This window comes from Pungitius pungitius, chromosome 6 (assembly GCF_949316345.1).
Source record: "Pungitius pungitius chromosome 6, fPunPun2.1, whole genome shotgun sequence".
Lineage (NCBI taxonomy): Eukaryota > Metazoa > Chordata > Actinopteri > Perciformes > Gasterosteidae > Pungitius > Pungitius pungitius.
The window spans coordinates 224,098-241,625 of NC_084905.1; the positions used below are offsets into that span (position 1 = coordinate 224,098).

General features: G+C 43.8%; 4 protein-coding genes across 7 annotated transcripts in view; 1 reads left to right on the forward strand and 3 right to left on the reverse strand.

Annotated features, from left to right (window-relative positions):
• Positions 1 to 25: 25 nt before the first annotated feature.
• On the reverse strand, positions 26 to 4,581 carry hprt1l (hypoxanthine phosphoribosyltransferase 1, like). The gene is made up of 9 exons (XM_037450877.2): positions 4,340 to 4,581; positions 3,989 to 4,095; positions 3,653 to 3,836; positions 3,323 to 3,388; positions 3,215 to 3,232; positions 2,966 to 3,048; positions 2,132 to 2,178; positions 1,600 to 1,676; positions 26 to 1,234 (listed from the first exon to the last, which is right to left on the reverse strand). Exons 1-9 carry the CDS (start codon positions 4,355 to 4,357, stop codon positions 1,187 to 1,189), a joined length of 648 nt encoding a protein of 215 aa, XP_037306774.2. The 5' UTR covers positions 4,358 to 4,581; the 3' UTR covers positions 26 to 1,186.
• A 103-nt stretch (positions 4,582 to 4,684) lies between these two features.
• psmd7 (proteasome 26S subunit, non-ATPase 7) lies at positions 4,685 to 8,083 on the reverse strand. The gene is made up of 8 exons (XM_037450876.2): positions 7,886 to 8,083; positions 7,298 to 7,389; positions 6,816 to 6,908; positions 6,640 to 6,737; positions 6,436 to 6,516; positions 6,108 to 6,199; positions 5,765 to 5,963; positions 4,685 to 5,688 (listed from the first exon to the last, which is right to left on the reverse strand). The coding sequence occupies exons 1-8, from the start codon at positions 7,957 to 7,959 to the stop codon at positions 5,419 to 5,421; spliced, it is 999 nt and encodes a 332-aa protein (XP_037306773.1). The 5' UTR covers positions 7,960 to 8,083; the 3' UTR covers positions 4,685 to 5,418.
• LOC119195715 (dynein light chain roadblock-type 2-like) lies at positions 7,406 to 9,310 on the forward strand. The gene is made up of 5 exons (XM_037450878.2): positions 7,406 to 7,424; positions 8,064 to 8,147; positions 8,393 to 8,468; positions 8,545 to 8,712; positions 8,867 to 9,310. Exons 2-5 carry the CDS (start codon positions 8,130 to 8,132, stop codon positions 8,926 to 8,928), a joined length of 324 nt encoding a protein of 107 aa, XP_037306775.2. The 5' UTR covers positions 7,406 to 7,424; positions 8,064 to 8,129; the 3' UTR covers positions 8,929 to 9,310.
• A 99-nt stretch (positions 9,311 to 9,409) lies between these two features.
• Positions 9,410 to 17,528, reverse strand: part of LOC119195712 (genetic suppressor element 1-like) — a 35,064-nt gene continuing 26,945 nt past the window's right edge. For all 4 annotated transcript variants that reach the window (XM_037450872.2, XM_037450874.2, XM_037450875.2 and 1 more), the window contains exons 6-16: positions 16,644 to 16,802; positions 15,636 to 15,925; positions 14,233 to 14,542; positions 13,522 to 14,126; positions 13,297 to 13,409; positions 12,930 to 13,209; positions 12,424 to 12,537; positions 11,959 to 12,336; positions 11,498 to 11,785; positions 11,279 to 11,382; positions 9,410 to 11,156 (exon numbers count right to left, since the gene is read on the reverse strand). In XM_037450872.2, coding sequence (XP_037306769.2) covers positions 11,019 to 11,156; positions 11,279 to 11,382; positions 11,498 to 11,785; positions 11,959 to 12,336; positions 12,424 to 12,537; positions 12,930 to 13,209; positions 13,297 to 13,409; positions 13,522 to 14,126; positions 14,233 to 14,542; positions 15,636 to 15,925; positions 16,644 to 16,802 — 2,779 coding nt within the window. In that variant the 3' untranslated portion in view covers positions 9,410 to 11,018. The remainder of the gene's footprint in view (positions 11,157 to 11,278; positions 11,383 to 11,497; positions 11,786 to 11,958; positions 12,337 to 12,423; positions 12,538 to 12,929; positions 13,210 to 13,296; positions 13,410 to 13,521; positions 14,127 to 14,232; positions 14,543 to 15,635; positions 15,926 to 16,643; positions 16,803 to 17,528) is intronic.

Sequence of the window (17,528 nt, forward strand, 5' to 3'; positions counted from 1 at the left end):
ATGTCAAAAGAAAAGAAAAACCTAATTCAGAGATTGAAGGAAATTTATATTGTTTTTTTACATGTCCTCGATGAAAACGTCACAAATGAAATATATTTTATGGCATAATGCGAAATCCATGGCACATGAGAGGATATATCCGCATTCCAAGTGTAAACACAACATTTGACTAATAGCTCACAGAACAATGTTTGATTTAAACTAGGGCCGGGACTCGATTAAAAATATTAATCTAATTAATTAGAGGCTTTGTAATTAATTAATCAAAATTAATCACATTTTAATTGCATAAATATTTGACCTGAGAACAGTGAGAAGTAATTTTTTTCACATGGATTTTTATTTTTGTTCAACCAATTCCAGCAGACAAGTGTAGAAATAGCATATTTAGAAATATATTACTTTCAGAAATTCAGGTAGCCTATAGGTAAGTAGACCTTCTGTAAACTAGGTTTTTTAAGTAGACCAATACTTTCAAGTACATTCAGAACATTGGTTATTTTTTCAGACGTGGACTTAGTTACCCTGGTCCTTAAACCAGTCATCTGGTGCAGCGTGGGTTGGGTGTGGGTCCTTGTACGTCCACGCTAGCTGCTAATTGTGTTGCGTTGAGGTGATACTTGAGGCTCGATGTGAATTCCTTGTTGCACAGCTTGCACACAACCACGCTCTTATCGACGCTTCCATCCGTGTGTTTATTATAAGAAGATTTCCCATTCACGGGGCCACCCGACACGGTCTCGTCAGCTTCTTCGTTCATGTTCACTGTGGTTTGTTGTTGTCTGAAGTCATGGACGCTAGTTGGTGCTCCAGTATAATCGGTCCCCCCGAAACTCATCCAGTGAGAAACGTTCCGCGGTGCAAAAAATAAGTGTAAAAATGTTTAATGGGTTATTTTTTGTGTAATTAATTAATCTTAATTAACGCACTAAAGTCCCGGCCCTAATTAAACAAATAAGACAATATTTTGTTTACCTCTGCAATGTACTGGAAAAATAAGTCAATAACAACCAAAATATTCATAAAACGTGCGATTTCATGTATTCATTAGAGGATAAATTGGGTGTTCAGCTTATTTATAAACCAGCTGTCACATGTACAAATCTGTACAAAATTAAATAAAATTCAAAACACTGCACGGTTAAGGAGGGGCATCACAGTCCAAGTCTTGATTTGAGTCGTCCCCTCATACTTTGTATTTCTCCTTGGCTTGATCATTCAGTATACAGATGTGCTGCAAATAAATAAATAAACAAATGAATTCAAGCTTGGTGCATTGCCAGATATTCTGTTTAAAATTGTGTACAGCATTTCTGCTGTAGCTACCGACGAGGAAACCAAGGTCTGGTCCTCTTTTGAAATGTCAACTTTTAAAAACCTTGGAAGAAATCACACTGGCAAAATATTTATATAATGGCTGATAGTGGTTGAACAGGGTTATTAAATAGGAAAAGCTTTTTCTTTGTGTAAGCAGTGATATTTGACTGATTTACATCATGGAATTGAACATTATTGTAGACGTTATCGTATCACAAGGTGTCTGTTCTCATAACGTCGATACTTATCGTCATCTGAAGTGATCAAATGCAGAAAACTTACACTGAGATCCCTGAAGTGCTCATTGTAGTCCAAAGCGTAGCCCACCAGAAAAGCATCTGGCACCTCAAAACCAATGTCTAGAAAAAACAGACAGACACTGCAAGTCATGTAAAGAAAAAGAAAGAAAAGCGCAGCGGAAGTTAAACAGTCAGGCTGCTGTAAAAAGAGATGCATTTACGGTCATGTGAAGCTCTCTGAACGATTAGACGTTGCCCTTTGACCCTCTATGGAAGATCGCACTCTAATGTGTGGTGGGCAGTCAAAGCGCTTTCAGTAACAGCTGTCCATGAAGGACAATCTTAAAGAGATTACCCAACTCAAGCCTAAAAGCCTTACATAATCAGAGACAGCGTGAGTAGAGGGTTATGGGGCATTGGTTGAACAGAGACCCTCGTCTACATTTGGAGTTCGTTTTCTGGAAATCACTTGATCCGGCTCGGAAGACGGCGCTTTGGCAGCCATTCAAAGAGACGGGCACACGTGAAATTGATAACATTGTAGCTTGGTGTGAAGGGATTGAAGAGGCACTCACAGTCTGGTCTGTACCCTGAGCTCCTCGGGGTCCGCTTCACCAGAAGGCTGCAATCACAAACAAACTATTAAAGCTTCCAAAGAGAAGAACCGGGCCAAAACAGAACGAGCAGTTGTCAGCAAACATCTTCAGTGCAGCTTTTAACAGTGACAAATGACACGGATTGATTCCCTTATCGGCACCTTTAACAAACAAATACATGAGCACGCTCCTTTGTGTGGCTCTTATTCAATGTGCATGGACCGAGTGTCAGAGGCCAAGAGGGGATTTTCTGTCTATTAGTCAGTGTTTATAAAAGATGCATCTTTAGACAGTAGTGTCATATTTTCACTCAACGTCAAAAATGGGTTCTAGAAAAGCCTAGGTAAGGGGCACTTGGACCTCAGCAGGAAGAGGAACCATCTGGTTCCGAGTCAGTGTGTAAATTGAGTTTTTTACTCATTTGAGAATTTGTGAAGAATTGTTATTCAATCAATTCAATCATTCAAATCAAGGGCCAACACCAAGGCAAACTAAACAACTCTACACAAACAGTGGATCAATCACAGAGAACTATTTTTATTAAAGCATCAAACACATCGTTTCGATGCATTTCCCGTTTTGAAACCAGCTAAGAATAGATTTAGACCACAGTGCAGTTAAATTTGTGCCTCAGATTAACTGTTAAGCTGCTCCCTCCGTCACAGCACATCTCTAATGCAGTCCTAAGGGAGCGCAACCATTGGCCGAGAGCACTATTCTGGTCACGCTCTCTCGGACAGTACCAGCAGTCACAGTGGAGGTCTATTGTTCAGCCCGCTTGGACTGTAAACTGGACCTAAAACCGTGCCTCACCTCACAACTTTAACCATCTTGGGTTTGCATTCACTCAGCAGGGAAAGTAGCGTCTCCATTGTCCTTCCCGTCTCTACGACGTCCTTTGGATAACGCAGGACACAAGAAGAGCCGTCACATAAAGTAAGAGGCGTAAACGGAGCAAAGCATTACTTTAAATCAGGAAACATGTCGTTTACACCAGTCGTGTACAACGGACCGGGGCGTTTCATCAAATGTTGGGTCAGAGATTTCCTTTGAATCACTTACCTCGACTATCAGAACATTCTGTAGAAAAACAAATGAAAGAAGAGCTAATTAAGCAGATGAGACGGTGTGTTTGAAGAACTTCTGCCTGCCTCACTCGGGTGGACCAACCTTTCCTGAGAGCTTGGACAGCTCCTCCCCCCCGATCACTTTCACACTGTTGGTTGACCTGTCATTCTAAGAGAAGACAACATTTGTCACAAGGAAGAAAAAAAAAAAAGAAAAATTCCTTGCCACAAACCTAAATTACATTCGTCAACATCTCCGCATGCATCCAGAACACACATTGAATAATGTGGCCCATTTCTGACTGAAGAACATTTGCATTCTTCACCCCATAAAGCGCACACACACCTCACATTACACACACCTCACATTACACACATTACACACACCTCACATTACACAAGGATTTAAAATGAGGAAAAGAAGGCAGCTCACGCAGTAGCTCTTCACCCGAATGAAATCCACTGTGAGGGGGAGTGATTCGTCACAGTTCTGATTCAGCACTTGAATGTGGTCCAGCAGGTCTGCGAAGAACGTGTAGCCTCCTTTGAGCACACACAGAGCTGCGATGTGGTGGCCGCCCATGTCCCGGATTATGTCTCGGGCCAGACGCTCGGTCCTGGATCAGAGATGGAAGGAAACCATCATCATTTCTCTGCAGACATGGTGTGTGTGTGTGTGTGTGTGTGTGTGTGTGTGTGTGTGTGTGTGTGTGTGTGTGTGTGTGTGCGTGTGCGTGTGTTAGGGTCAGGGAGCCTCGTTTTGGTCTACCTGTCCATGATGAGTCCGTGCGGGATGATCACCCGTTCCAAATCATTTTCGTAATGTCGGGGAACACAAAAAAGGTCCAGCTCGTGGCCTTCATCGTCATCGGCGATCTGGAGGAAGAAGAAGAAGAAGCTCTTTGACTCGTTGGCACCGGAAAACAAACGTGCGCCACAGACGCGTTTAAAGCACACCTGTTAATGCGCGCGCACACTTAAAATGGCTCGTTGTTGAAACATTTAAACATGGAGCGGAAAGACACCTGCCGCCAACCAGAGCGCGGCCCGGTGCACGCGCACAAGGCAGCAAGCAATCGAACAGGTGATCGAGCACACTGACGCGAGTTTGCAGCCTTACCTGCAGAAACGAGGCCATGTCAGCGGCGTGTCTGAGACGTCATGCTCCGGGCCCGCGTCCTCACAGACTAATACACGCTTTACTTCCCCAATAATCTGCTTTAACCCGACGCAAGCTGGAGGTGTGATGAGTCCACTACTGCGGCATCGGGGCGGGATCCGTCCTGGGTTCGGAGGAGGCGCAGATGACGCAGTTTTAAATACACAGCAGATGACGGTTCCGCGTGTCCTCTCCGGAACGCACTGCTGCTCCTAGTGTGCGTTTATATATAGATCCATAGACACTATTTATAAGTACATCCACAGGATTTTCTTTTCCCAACCATCTGAATTGGATTCATCATGGTGTCGTGGAGCTTTCAATTATTTCACATGGTCCTCATCAGCAGGTGGGATCGGCTCTTCACAAATAACTTTCGAGGGTTAAACATCTTCTAAACGTGATGTTTACGTCGAGCACATGTTTACAATCCTGTCATGCCAATAAAGTGGTTTATTCTAACTGCTTCTTCTCTTTTGTAGCACTTAAATATATATTGATATGAATAAATATGGCTATACCTACCGTGGACAGATTATATTATATAATCTCATCTGTATAACAGAGTTTATAATCATTTGGCCGACAGTGTCACACATACATTACATTGTCAGAGCATATTCTTACAGACAGGTATATAAACATTCAGTGAAAACCACAAACACACATTTTAATATGTTCCCAATTTAATGAGTGATACAGAAACAAAACATTTTTTTCCCATATTACAAAAAAATCAATGACAAGTGTTGTACCAACACCTGGCGCATGGAAACTATGAAAACAGAATAAAAATGTTTTCGTAGTTCAGAACACCAAAGACGCATACATCGTCATCATTGTCATCTCTGCCCGATAATAACAGTCTTTATGAGGGCCACTTGGGACCACGGGGCCAAATCTCAAATGACACCATTCCCCATATAGAGTCCTACTTTTAGCCTGAGACCCACATACAGAGCTGTGATTGGGGCCAGAAAGTAGAGCACCATCCTGATGAAGATGGCATGATTTGAGAGAAGACCTTAACGAGGGAGCACTCATTTTTTCTTCTTCTCATCTTTCTTGGCACCATCAGCTTTCTCCTTCTCCTTGTCCTTGTCTTTGTCCTTGTCGTCTTTTTTCTCTTTGTCGTCTTTCTTCTCTTTCTTGCCTTCTTCCTTCTCCTGTCCTTCCTTTTTCTCTGCGTCGCGGTTGGAGATCTTGTTGTTGATCAGGTTGTGCAGAGCTACCACGGAGCGTATGAGCGAGGCAAGGTAGACCACCAGCATCTGGTCGTTGGTCTTAAGGTAGAAGGCTTTAGTGAACTCCTGCAAAGATGGAAATGTAATATTTAAGAACCTTGTCTAAAGCAATACAACAACCAACACACACACAACAACTTACCAGTAGATTCACATCTGGCAGTAAATTAAAGACATCCTGCAGCTGGTAGATAATCTGGTGGTTGATGGGGAGTTTTCCTGCCGTCACTCTCTCCAAGTAGGAGCGGATTTCCAACAGCTTGGAGTTGAGACCCTTCAGGCCGTGGACCTGATTTGTGATCCGTTGCGATAGAGTTCCCACTGTGGTGTCCTTGATATCTCTGGATAGGATGGGAATGAGAATGAATGAGGCGAGGTGGTAACTTGTTGATCCTTTTCGTAGGTTGTTACAGTGTACAGTAGTACAGTGACATTACACAATTAACAGCGTAGCAAAGTGAGTAAATGGAAGGATTGATTTGTACCTGAGCAGGTGCTCCACACCCACTTCCTCGGCTTCCTCTGCTCCAATCTCACTGGTGACATGTTCAAATGTCTTGGATGTTGGTGTACCATCCTAGAAATCGTCAAATACACCAAAATGTGTTACACATAATTAATAAAAAACCCACAAAATAAATGTTTAAAACCAACGGATATGAAAGGAAGACAACACGGCAGTAAAGACGCTAAACTTTAACTGGGAGAACTTTGTATGAAATAATTCGCCAAAGGCCTTTCCAATTTAGTGTGGTCAGTTTAAATTAAAACCGCTATCATTCCAAATCACTTAACAAACCAAGATTTACTCACGTCATGAATTTCCTCCACAGAGATGTATGCTTCTGTGGGTAGGCCGAGATCTTTGGGCTTCACATCTATAATGACTAAGACCTGGTAGGATGAAATTAAAATGCATGAGCGACTTATACGACATCTCTGTGAATATGAGTAGAGCAAAGTTATGCAACAGCAAATCAACATTTGGCAGGGGCGAGGAGTTTAGCAATAGCTTACTGAATTGGTACAGTACTGCTTGATGAGCTCATTGATGGCGATGTCGTTCTTATGTAGTTTGGGTCCTGTGTGATACCATCCGACTATTCTTTCTCTGGCTGAAAACCAGAAACGAAAGTTATTCATGAGTATAAAACGATGTCACCACTAATCATATCATGTAGGTAGTGTATTACCATTAACTTTCTTGAACATGCCATACATGTTCTCCAAGTAGTCATGATCCAGGAACCACACAGAGTCATCCCTGTCATCCTCATCAAATGGCACTAAAGGAACATTGACAATGAATTAGAAAAGAATGCTAGAAATGACCATATTTCACTTCATAAAGGGCATTAGTGGGTAAAGCAGAATTCTAATGTAAAACGATATCATATGAGCATATTGAAATAGCTTAAGGGCCCTTCACTGATTTCACGACCCGGTTACTTAGACTTGTCAAACTTTCAAACTGTATTGTGTTCTGTGGTTTTGGAGGTTGCTTTCTACGGTTTTACGAAAGGCAAATGATATCATCTCTATTATCAGTTTAGTATTGAAGAATACACATAACCAAAGAAAGTCATCTCAGCTGTTTCTGTCTTCCTTTGATATACTGTTTGGTACTGGACCCTTATCTCTGAAGCCTTCAGCATGCTGTCCTCCTGTCACTCACCAGCAAAACTATTTGAGACGTCAAGAACTTTTTTATGCCAAGATCCGAGAAGGACACCAACCACTCGTTTCTGGTTGCCAACCTTTCCTATCCTGTGGATTGAATTGTCAAATGTACGGAAAACCAGGTTAGATCAACAAATATTATACATTCGAATTAATATATATACACTAAATATTTTTGAGAACGTCTCGAATTAGAAATACAGACAAAGTCGTTAGCTATTAGGTTGCTTGACTAAGCTAATGCCCACATCTTCATGTCATCCATTGCTAACCAAATACATGACAAAATGATATCCCCAGTGTGTCACAATGGGCAACAGCGGATTCAAATCTCAACATTAGGCACATATGACCACTATTATTGATTAACTCAACAGCTAAACACAAGGTTTTCTGACAATAGTTGACGAACTAGACATAAATCACTGAGCTAACTTTACCCTAACTAGCTTGTGCATTTACTCTCAACGGGGCTCTGACTCAGCAAGGCTAACATTAGCTTAGCTTAGCAGCTACGTTACGCTTTTATACTTTTGGCTATTCAACTAGTTAAAAGAACAGCAAACACACTGAAATCACTGACCTGTTAAAGTGATCAACCACGCTGAGCAATACCAGGGGGTGAACGACCACATTTTCTACTGCTAATTCCGGCATTTTCGCAGTGAAGACAACCAGCTCACAGCCCACCTCTACACAATGACGGCTACGGCTACACTTCCGGTTTAGTCTGACGTCGTTTCCGTTTCTCTTGGCAACAGAGAAACGCGGAGAAGAAGCAGAAGCGTTTTCTCACCCGGTCGCTCACACGCACATTCACAGACAAAATGGCTGGGACTGAGCACGTAAGTTGTCCGTCTTTTCTTAAATGTGTTTGACAATGTGTCTCTTCGTGTTGAAGTTATCATTGTTTAACGTTGACATCAGACAACCGAGAACACTGAGAATACATCAATTATTCTAGCTCCCTCTTAATTAGAATGAACTAGAGTTAACGTGAACTAATGTTAAACTTTTCTAACTTAACTATTAGTTATGTATATTTCAAAAGTGGCTGTTTTGATAAATGTTTTCCATTACTTTAATTCAGGATCAAGTTGAGGAAACACTGAAGAGGATCGAAGCCAATAAAGATGTGATTGGAACTATAGTTGTCAATACAGAGGGTAAGCTAAAAGGCGTATTCTGCAACTTTACAACTCTACCTTTATTGTACATTTTTTTAAAGTGTGATCTTTCCAGGTATTCCCATCAGAACAACTTTAGATAACTCCACCGCAGTTTTATATGCAACGCTTTTATGCCACCTCACCATGAAGGCCAGGCACACCGTGAGGGACGTTGACCCTCAGAATGACATTTGCTTTCTACGCATGAGGACAAAGAAACACGACATCTTGGTTGCACCAGGTGAGTGTCCAGAATGTGCGTTTTATTGTATTGACCTAATGATGACCACTGGAACAGATATTTAATATCATTGTCGACATCTGTAACTTGGCTGTACTGTTTTACTTACTTTTGAATTCCCCCTTTTGTCTTCTTTTTTTTGTTGTTTCTGCAGAAAACAACTTTCTGCTGATAGTCATCCAGAAGCATGTGCATGGCCTCTGGACATTTCAATGAGAGTCAGCCTTTGTTTTGTGCCATGATGGTGATAAAAAAGCTTTTTGCAGCATTGCCCTTTTCTCCTACTTGGAATTCAAATTTGTTGCCTGAGTCTTCTTGATGCATTGTTTTACCTTTTAGGTAGTCTTATTTCTTTGTGTTGATATTGAATATGTCTGTAAATGAAGTTGGTGGTGGTTGTACAGTTCTCAAAGATCATCCATGTTCATTCCAATGGGTGACAAATGTGATGGAAACCCTCAATAAATGGAATGTTTAAGTAAATGTTTGTTGTATCTGGATCACTGTGTTCTTTTCCAGGATGAAAATGCTCATTGACATAAGAGTTTACTGAATGGTTTCATGTGTATGCAGATTTAACACCTTTTTGGGATTTAACAGATTTGTCATTTTTACCAAGTGAAAAACATGGAAATAATATGAAATTAAAATGTTTCAGATGTGACAACTTTCCACAGATTGACAATGACCAATTAGACATTTTACAAATATTTTAATGTAAATTTCCATCAGAATGTACAGCAATATATGTTAATAAATAATTAATCACAATTTTACAGTCCAAATAATACATTACATAAAAACTGATTCAAAATAAAACGCAGGATTTCACAGCAAGTTTAAGGAGCTGGACAAGTGACGCAGGAAAGTCAGGTGATCTGATGACAGCTACTGGTTTGAGCTCCCAGTACTTCAGCATTCAGAGGAAAAGGGGCAGAAGTTATGGATTTGTAGCATTTCTCGCATCAGGTTTGACCAAATGCATCTCATCAAAAGAGAAAAGGAGGTTTATTTTTTGTCACCCATAGAGAGATATAAGCATTCAGATGTTATGTCACACACAAACAATTCTAAATTATTTTCATATACCAATATCAACGTATTGTATATTAGTTTTGACAGCCCTGAAAATTAACTGAATAATAATTGGGGTTTTTCTGTTTCCTTCACAAAAGTTTTTCCAGAATAATTTAAGAAGAAATCCGCGGTAGAATGGTGAAAACAATGATGTGGTCGGACAATATGTCTAAAAGTATTGTTTTGCTCGGGTGATTAATAATCAATAATTAAGAATGTTGTGATATGCTTAAAAATATCACGATTTCACTTTTATTCTCTTCAAGTTTTATCAACATTTATAGGCATGTGGAGGGGCAAAGACCGAGGTTTGACCATCTGAGCAATTAATCATGATAGTTAGAGACAAACCCTCAGCCATGTAGTCTTCCATCCTCTGTGCATCTCGGTCAATGCCTCAAACATTTGACATCACATTTCTGAAAACAACTGTCCTAACATCCTTCAATTATCTTATTCTGACCAGCAGCAGTTCAAACGTAACATATGGCTTCCCACAAGAGATGGTTAAAACATTAAAACATACAAAATTCTTTGTATATCACAAGTAACATTACCAATGGAAATTTTTATTAAACCTCAAAAAACTTCATTGATACCATTTTACCATTATATGGATAATATATTTTAGATGTTCTATCCTCTGCGGAAGCTTTACACGCACACACACTGCTTCCACTGTCAGATCCAATGCTAAATAGACACTACAGTATTGTACCACACAGAGGACGGTCAAGTGTTTCCTCCATTTCCACCTGAAGTGCATCCCCGCAACTTTAAGGCCTGAGGTGTGCGTTGATTCCTTGACTCGTTCTTCCGTCTTTGAGTAAGACCAAGTGACCCCTGCACACTTACTCTCTTCTTATTGCTGTCCAGAGAGGCTACAGATGTGTGCCAAGAGACGCATTAGTGTGAATCCCTACAGTTTATGCAAAAATATCCTTAAAGCTCGGGACTAGTGGGACGGGTAAGGGTTTTGAAGAAGACGCGGTTTCACCCCTAAAGTAACAATAACAATCCATGGGCAGACAGAGAGAGACACAGACGCCTGGAGCACATGATCCCCGCGGTTTACGGACACCACGGCAAACCTGGCAGGTGATCAGTGGAGTGTGGAACCAGACGGGAAACCGATGGCCACACAACACAAGGGTTGGCTCCCCAAGCTCTTCAAGTGCAGAGGGATCTGGCTCCAGTGTGTCTTGTTACTGGTTTGTTGGTGTCAGAGGTCACCTGGGCGTGTGGCCGTTGACTTGCCCCCTGCCCCAGTGAACGTTAGGTAGTGTCAAACACCTCCTGAAGTGCTCGAGCTGGGCCTGAAGTCTCTCCCTCTCCTCTCTCACCTTCTGTCTCTGACTCACCAGGTCCTGGCAAATGAAGGGCAGACACAAGTCTCATTACAGAACCAGGGCTGTAAAAACAATTAAAAAAACCCAATAAAAGGTGAAAGTAGAAACATGTGCCTGCAGATATGTTCTCAGATACTTACGCCCATGGTGAGAGTGAGCTGCTCGGCAGTTCTGGTCAAATTGTAATTCTGTGCTTCAAGTCTTTTACACTGACTGTGAAGAACATGCCTCTCTATACTCCATTCTGTACGGAGAGAGACCACAAGCAAGGAGAAATTACATTCATTCTAATACATGAATTATCTAAGGGGAATAGTGGAGTCCATTGATAGGAAAAGAGAGGCACTAAACTGACTCACCATCCACATACTCGTGGTAGGCCTCAAAGATCGCTTCAATACCCTGCCACTTCCTTGGAGCTTCTTCCATCTCCACCTCATCGCCTTCCTCCTCCTGACCAGACTCTTCCTCGTCCTCATCAGACAGGTTTTCGCGTGGTCCTGGAGTGTCCCTGCCGGCTACCAGGGGATGGAAGTGATAGCCGTTGATTTGTCCATGCTGAGGGGCATGGCTAAGAGTGGAATTTTTCATTTGAGAGACGCTGTGGGGCAAAGAGCGGTCGGCCTCTGGGCCACAGCTTGACACTCCTTAGAAGACATGAGGGAGACAAAAAAGGCCAAGTCAGTCTTTTTCAGCCAAGATTGGTACTTCCCGAAGAGACAATGTGGGTACTACTAACATGAGAATGTTGCACATAAACACCACTAGGTGGCAGAACATTGTTATTTTAAAGTTCACCATCAGGGAGAGAGAGGCTAACCTTTGTTCTGCAGTGTGTTGTGTGTGGACTGCAGCACGGCCTGGTGGAAGTGCTGAGCAAAAGCCTCCGGTGTGAACCTCTCCCAGGGCCGATTCCGTCCATTCTGCACCGGGTTGGATTCTTTTCTGTGAGGGGAAGCGACGCCGTTCTGGAGGCCCGGGAGCTTCCTGTTTGGCTGAGCCTCCGTGAATTCAGCCTTTTCGGGATGGGGGTTCAAAGGTGGTGGATTGCGGGTCATGTGGGTGTCCGTGGAGGGTTTGAATGCATCATTATGGGCGAGATGTTTGGTTTTGTGTAGGAAGGGAGGGGAGGGGCTGGGAGAGTCTGGGTACTGATGTCCATTTGATTGACTCAGCAAAGAGGCCGATGAGGAGTCACCTGAAAATAAATTCATAAAAGTTCCTTAGAGAGATGTTTTTATGCGTTAAATAGGCGTATACATGCGTGTGCGCCTATGTGTCTCACCAGCTACGTTAGCAGGAGGACTGCTGCACGGAGGTAAAGGGTTATATCGGAGTGTGTCTAATGTCACAGTCTTCTTTTGAATGGCCCTCAGCAGCCCCTCCGTCCTTTCCTTATCTACAGAGGAAATGACAGAATGAGAACATATGTCACTCATATTTGAAAAATATTGCTTAAAATATTGACTGGCACAAGTAATTGACGGAAAAGGGTCAGCAAATGGGTGACTTGAGAATATAACACAATAGACAGCCACAGATAGCACATTTAATACCACTTTCACCTGGAAATATCACGGCCATTTTCAGAGGAGCAGATTGGTCAGTGCAGATGTTTTTAGATCAATTAGTATTAGTTTAACATCTAAATTCATACATTTGAGCAGAAACGGGGTGAAATCTACCCTAAGATGCTTCTTAACTCTCATTCCTACAGCCTCGGTCAACAACAAAACGGAGTGTAACTGAGTGCGTTTTTCCTCCACAGGGACACCAACAGGATGCTGTTACCTCTCTTCTGCTGTGGGCTGACATGGGACAGGTCCAACATAAGGAGGAAGTCTTTTTTGTCATGCAGTTCTGGGGTGCAGTCCATCTGCTCTGCAGAGTACGGGGTGGTTAAGGGAGCTGCAGATGTTGAAGGTGACGAGGTCTTCCTCCTGCTTCGCGCGGCCGGCGGAGAGGGGCTGCGCTCCCTCATCATCCTCCTCCTCTTTCGCCTTTTCCTCGCCAGAAGCTGGTCGCGATGGGCCAGCGTGGTCAGACCACACGCGCCCAGAAAATCCACTTTCTTGGAAGAGAGACATTTGTACGGGTGAGTATCACTCTAACTAACACTTTAGTGTATTCACATGGGCAATCTGATGTGTTTATGCACCTCGGAGGATGTGTCGAGTTTGAGCGCGGGCTGTGCTGTCACTCTCCTCAGATGAGCTCTGACCTCCTCCTCGTCGCTCTCATCGTACGACTCGTCCAGTTCGTAGTAATAACCTGTTGAGAGAGAGCTTTTCTTTCAGCATGCAGGAGAATGTGGAGAATCTCTTCCACCAGCCCAAAGAGTCCCTCCTCTTTCCACCTCTTGGTGCGTCATCATCCCGCTCACCTCCCTCTCTGGCCTCCCTCCTCCTCTTCTCCTCCAGGTCCAGTTTGCTGAGCAGCCGACGGTGCTGCTGGAGAACCTCGTCGTACACCAGTTCGCTGCTGGGCCGCTTGCCCTGCCGCTCCCTTACCGCAGGCGGAGAAGCGGCCCGACACCGCCCCACCAGTTCAGCGCCGGCGCGGGGAACCGACGGAGGCTCCGTGGATCTGTGGTGGAGGTTGTTGATGTGATGGCGGTGATAGAGGCTCTGGATGGCTCTGTCCTGGTCTGCCTTGTTCCAGGAACTTGCTTCTTGTAAACTAGCTCCCCTGGTTGAGCCGTACCTCTCCGTGACGTCCGTCCTCCTTCTGCCTCCTTCTTCCTGCTTCTCCCCCCAGCTCCCCGCGGGCCTGTCGGCTCTGGTCAGTCCTGGAGGCGGCCGGGTTGGGGGTGTCGGAGGGTTCAGTTTTCTGCGGGAGTCGGAGGGGGTGTCAACGAAGGAGGCCGGGTTCCACAGTGTGGTCAAAGGGGCAGGAGGGTGGGGACCTTTAGGGGAGATGAGGGGAGGGGGAGCTCCGAGGCAAGGAGCTAAGTCTTTGCTTCCGGAGTTGTGATGGACGGAATGGGTTCTGTTTAGGGAAATAAAACATTTAAATTCCATTTAGATTCATTCAGCACTGAATGACATTGTAGAATACAATTGTGTTTTTTAAATAAATATTTGGGACTTTTCACCTGTGACTGTCTCTTTTCAGCTCCATCCCTTTCCCGGGTGACCTGAGGCCCATCTCCAGCGGGCCGTCTCTCTCATTCCCTGGCCCTCGTTGCCGTGTCAACCACGCCGCCTCACTAGCCCTCTGAGTCATCATGGCAGCTGCCAGAGCTCCATGGATCCCCCCAGAAGCAGCGTGATGCTTCCCCAAGTTAGAAGGCAGCAGGCTGGGCACCGGGTGTGGGATGGAGCCCCTGGAGGGCTGAAGGCCCGGCTGCAGGGGCAGAGGTTTGTGTGCTGGGAAACACGGGTGCTCAGAGTCCTTGTTTTTTTCTGGAGAAACAGAGGAGTTTGGAAACCATTAATTCATTTTAGACGTGGACATCACTACAAGATGATGGATCCGCAAAAAAAACACATAACTAAGAGTTCAAATGTACATTCAATGTTCTGTGGGGGCTCACTCCTTTATTTAATTGGGTTTAAATGCATGCACACTTTATGAACTTATTTGTAAGCTTTAAAAATACCTAAAAGATTAGAGTGTGCAATATTTCAGGCGTAAATGTGGGAGAGGAAGGACTCGCACTAAAAGCAATATTTTGCAATTGCACTTTTTGCAATATTCATGACATCGGGCCGAAAAACAGTAGTCTAAGGATTTTTAAATGAATGCTGCTGGACCAGTTGGATGAAAAGAGCTATTAATATTTAAAGAAGCGGGCAGGATGGGGTGGTATAATTAATCTGACTGAGTTCATCGCTCCGTGCTTTCACAACTGTAGTTGGATCTTTCTGTATTAGACGGAAGTCGCCTCGCGCTCCCTGATGATGCTGCGACCATAAACACCTGCATCAGGTACAGTAACAATTCAGGGCACATTATTCCAGTGTCAAAAACATTTTGGTGGACTAAGTCAACCAACAAAGTACAGCGGTTTGGTGTTAGAGCTTCACACAACAAGGTTTAATGTGCAGCAGGACCGACTACTGACCATGACAAATACATCTTGTCTTTACTGTAGATTGAATGTGAATCTGATATAAAGAAAAGCACCAAAAGAAAGCAAGTGTAGCATAGTTCACACACTGACCCACTGACACGACAGTGATATGTACATTTCTCAGAATGACTTGGTTTGAGATTTTAAGATATCTGCGCAGATTTGACATTTTGGACAAAGAGTTACACCATTTCTGGAATGCAGCTTTAAAGTTAAATTGAAATTTGCCCAAAATTGTGATATGTGTTGGATAGAATTGGAAGCTCTCTTGTATTAGATGTGAGGACAGGACAGTCATAAGTAATTGTTCTTTTCAGGGCCCATACCGAATTACATGGCGATCTTTCTAGCACTCTGGGTGTCTGGCTGTGTTTGTGCATCTGCATGTGTGCGCACATGCATGAGTGTGTGTGTTTTGGTACCCAGTCTGTTGGGGGTCAGCCTCTCCCCTGGCCTGGCCCTGTCCTCCGGTGGAGCCCTCCGAGCCTGCAGCTCAGCCAGGTAGTGGTTTTCGGCTGCTCTGACCATCTGGTGCTGTCTCTCCCTCTGCCTCTCCTTCTGCCTGTCCAGCTCTCTCTCCCGCTCCTCCTCCCTCTCTCTCTCTCTCTCTCTCTCCCTTTCCCGCTCCAGCCCGGCCTCACGCTCCCTTTCTTTCTCTCGTTCACGCTCTTGCTCTCTCTCTCGCTGGCGGAGATCATTCTCCATCTGCAGCCTGTGGGGGAGGTTGACAAGTATGAACGCACACACACACACACACACACACGCAAACACACACACACACACACACACACAAACACAGGGGGAGAAGGTGAGAGATGCAACACCCAACATGAGGCAGATATTAACCAGACACTGGTGAACCTCACACAAACATTTTGTGCCCAAACACACACACACACACACACACACACACAGAAACACACAAAAATATTCCCACACTCTCTCCACTTACCATGAGGAAAATAATCCATACACAGCGTGACTGAGCAAGAGCAGATGAACACTTAATAGGTATCCACAGGAAAAGGACACACACGCACACACAGCAGAACGCATTCAGCAGCAATCAATATCACACAAACAAAGCTACAGGATACGCAGGAGCCATTACAGAACCAGACTATAATAACCATCCATTTCAAACACAAACATTTCCCCTCCCGTATTATGACAAAAGGAAAACAATGTGCATCGTGAAACTGAGAAAGAACATGAAAGAAATGGGGGTAAAAGTGACATTCAGTGTGTGTATATGCATGAGTTTGCAGTGTGTGTGAAGGGCAGCATGTGTGATGAGTCTATAAGAGGCACCGTGTGGGGTGTGTGCTAAAAATATCACACACTCAGCAACCTGTGCCTTCCCTGCAGAGAGAGATTACACAGCCCAGAGAGACAGAGAGAGTGTGTGTGTGTGTGTGTGTGTGTGTTACCTTTCAGCCAGCGCCGCTGTGTGGTTCAGTTCTCCTGGGTAGCGGCCTCCAGGCATGTGCAGGTGGAGGGCAGAGTGGTGGAGAGGAGAGAAGGCGCCTCCTCCGGGTACAGAGTAGAACTGGGACCGTAGCGCAGAGAGACACAAGGACTCCTCCATCCTGGGACAGACACACGGACGGATGGACGAGGCCAAACAAGTCAGACTCTATCTGCACAGGCCGAGTGTGGAGAGGGTGGAGGATGTGATGCTGCATATGTGAAGGTGACACTGCAGCAGTGAAGGTCAGAAGTTGATGATGTATATATGGAGGCATTTTAGGAGGTATTGTAATTGTAATTCCAGGAAATATGAAAGTAAGAGGCAGCTAAGCAGATAAGTTTGAATGTTAAAGGGGTATTAAATCCTAATATAAGAAGACTAATCCTGCAGCAGGGCCCATTCTTCTCATTATAGAGTAGTAAGTAGGGAGGTCGACATCCCAGTTGATCCCCTGTGGACCTTCATCAACACAGCTTTGGATAACTGTATTTTCTTTAAACTAGGTCTTATTAAAACATTAATTAAAACATTAATAAAACATTCTATTGTTTTAACATGAACACTAATCAACTCCTGAAAAAAGCAGGTATGGTTGGTCTACGATGGCTGTCTACTTATGAGAGGAGAGTTTTTGTTATGTGCACAGTTGGCATTGAATGGTAAAGATACCGTGGATAATCCACAGAGCAGCTAACATTAAAAAGAATCCAGTTAAAACGTGTTGTTTAACAACCTCACCTCTATTGTAGATGATGTACTCCAACTAAATGCTCATTTCAGCACTTCATTTAAGCTTCAAAAGGACAAACAGGCCTTTTAATCCAACGTCTTGACTTGATTATAA

What these genes read in the sequence shown, in the direction of transcription:
- hprt1l (XM_037450877.2), bottom strand. An exon ending in TTCGGGTGAAGAGCTACTGC is followed by an intron (nt 3,389 to 3,652) that starts GTGAGCTGCCTT and finishes GTCTTCTCTTAG; the next exon opens with AATGACAGGTCAACCAACAG. An exon ending in CTCAGGGTACAGACCAGACT is followed by an intron (nt 1,677 to 2,131) that starts GTGAGTGCCTCT and finishes TGTTTTTTCTAG; the next exon opens with ACATTGGTTTTGAGGTGCCA.
- LOC119195715 (XM_037450878.2), top strand. An exon ending in TATAGTTGTCAATACAGAGG is followed by an intron (nt 8,469 to 8,544) that starts GTAAGCTAAAAG and finishes TGATCTTTCCAG; the next exon opens with GTATTCCCATCAGAACAACT. An exon ending in CGACATCTTGGTTGCACCAG is followed by an intron (nt 8,713 to 8,866) that starts GTGAGTGTCCAG and finishes TTGTTTCTGCAG; the next exon opens with AAAACAACTTTCTGCTGATA.
- psmd7 (XM_037450876.2), bottom strand. Translation starts at nt 7,959, where the DNA reads ATGCCGGAATTAGCAGTAGAAAATGTGGTCGTTCACCCCCTGGTATTG. An exon ending in AGCAGTACTGTACCAATTCA is followed by an intron (nt 6,517 to 6,639) that starts GTAAGCTATTGC and finishes TCATCCTACCAG; the next exon opens with GTCTTAGTCATTATAGATGT. An exon ending in CTGTGGAGGAAATTCATGAC is followed by an intron (nt 6,200 to 6,435) that starts GTGAGTAAATCT and finishes GACGATTTCTAG; the next exon opens with GATGGTACACCAACATCCAA.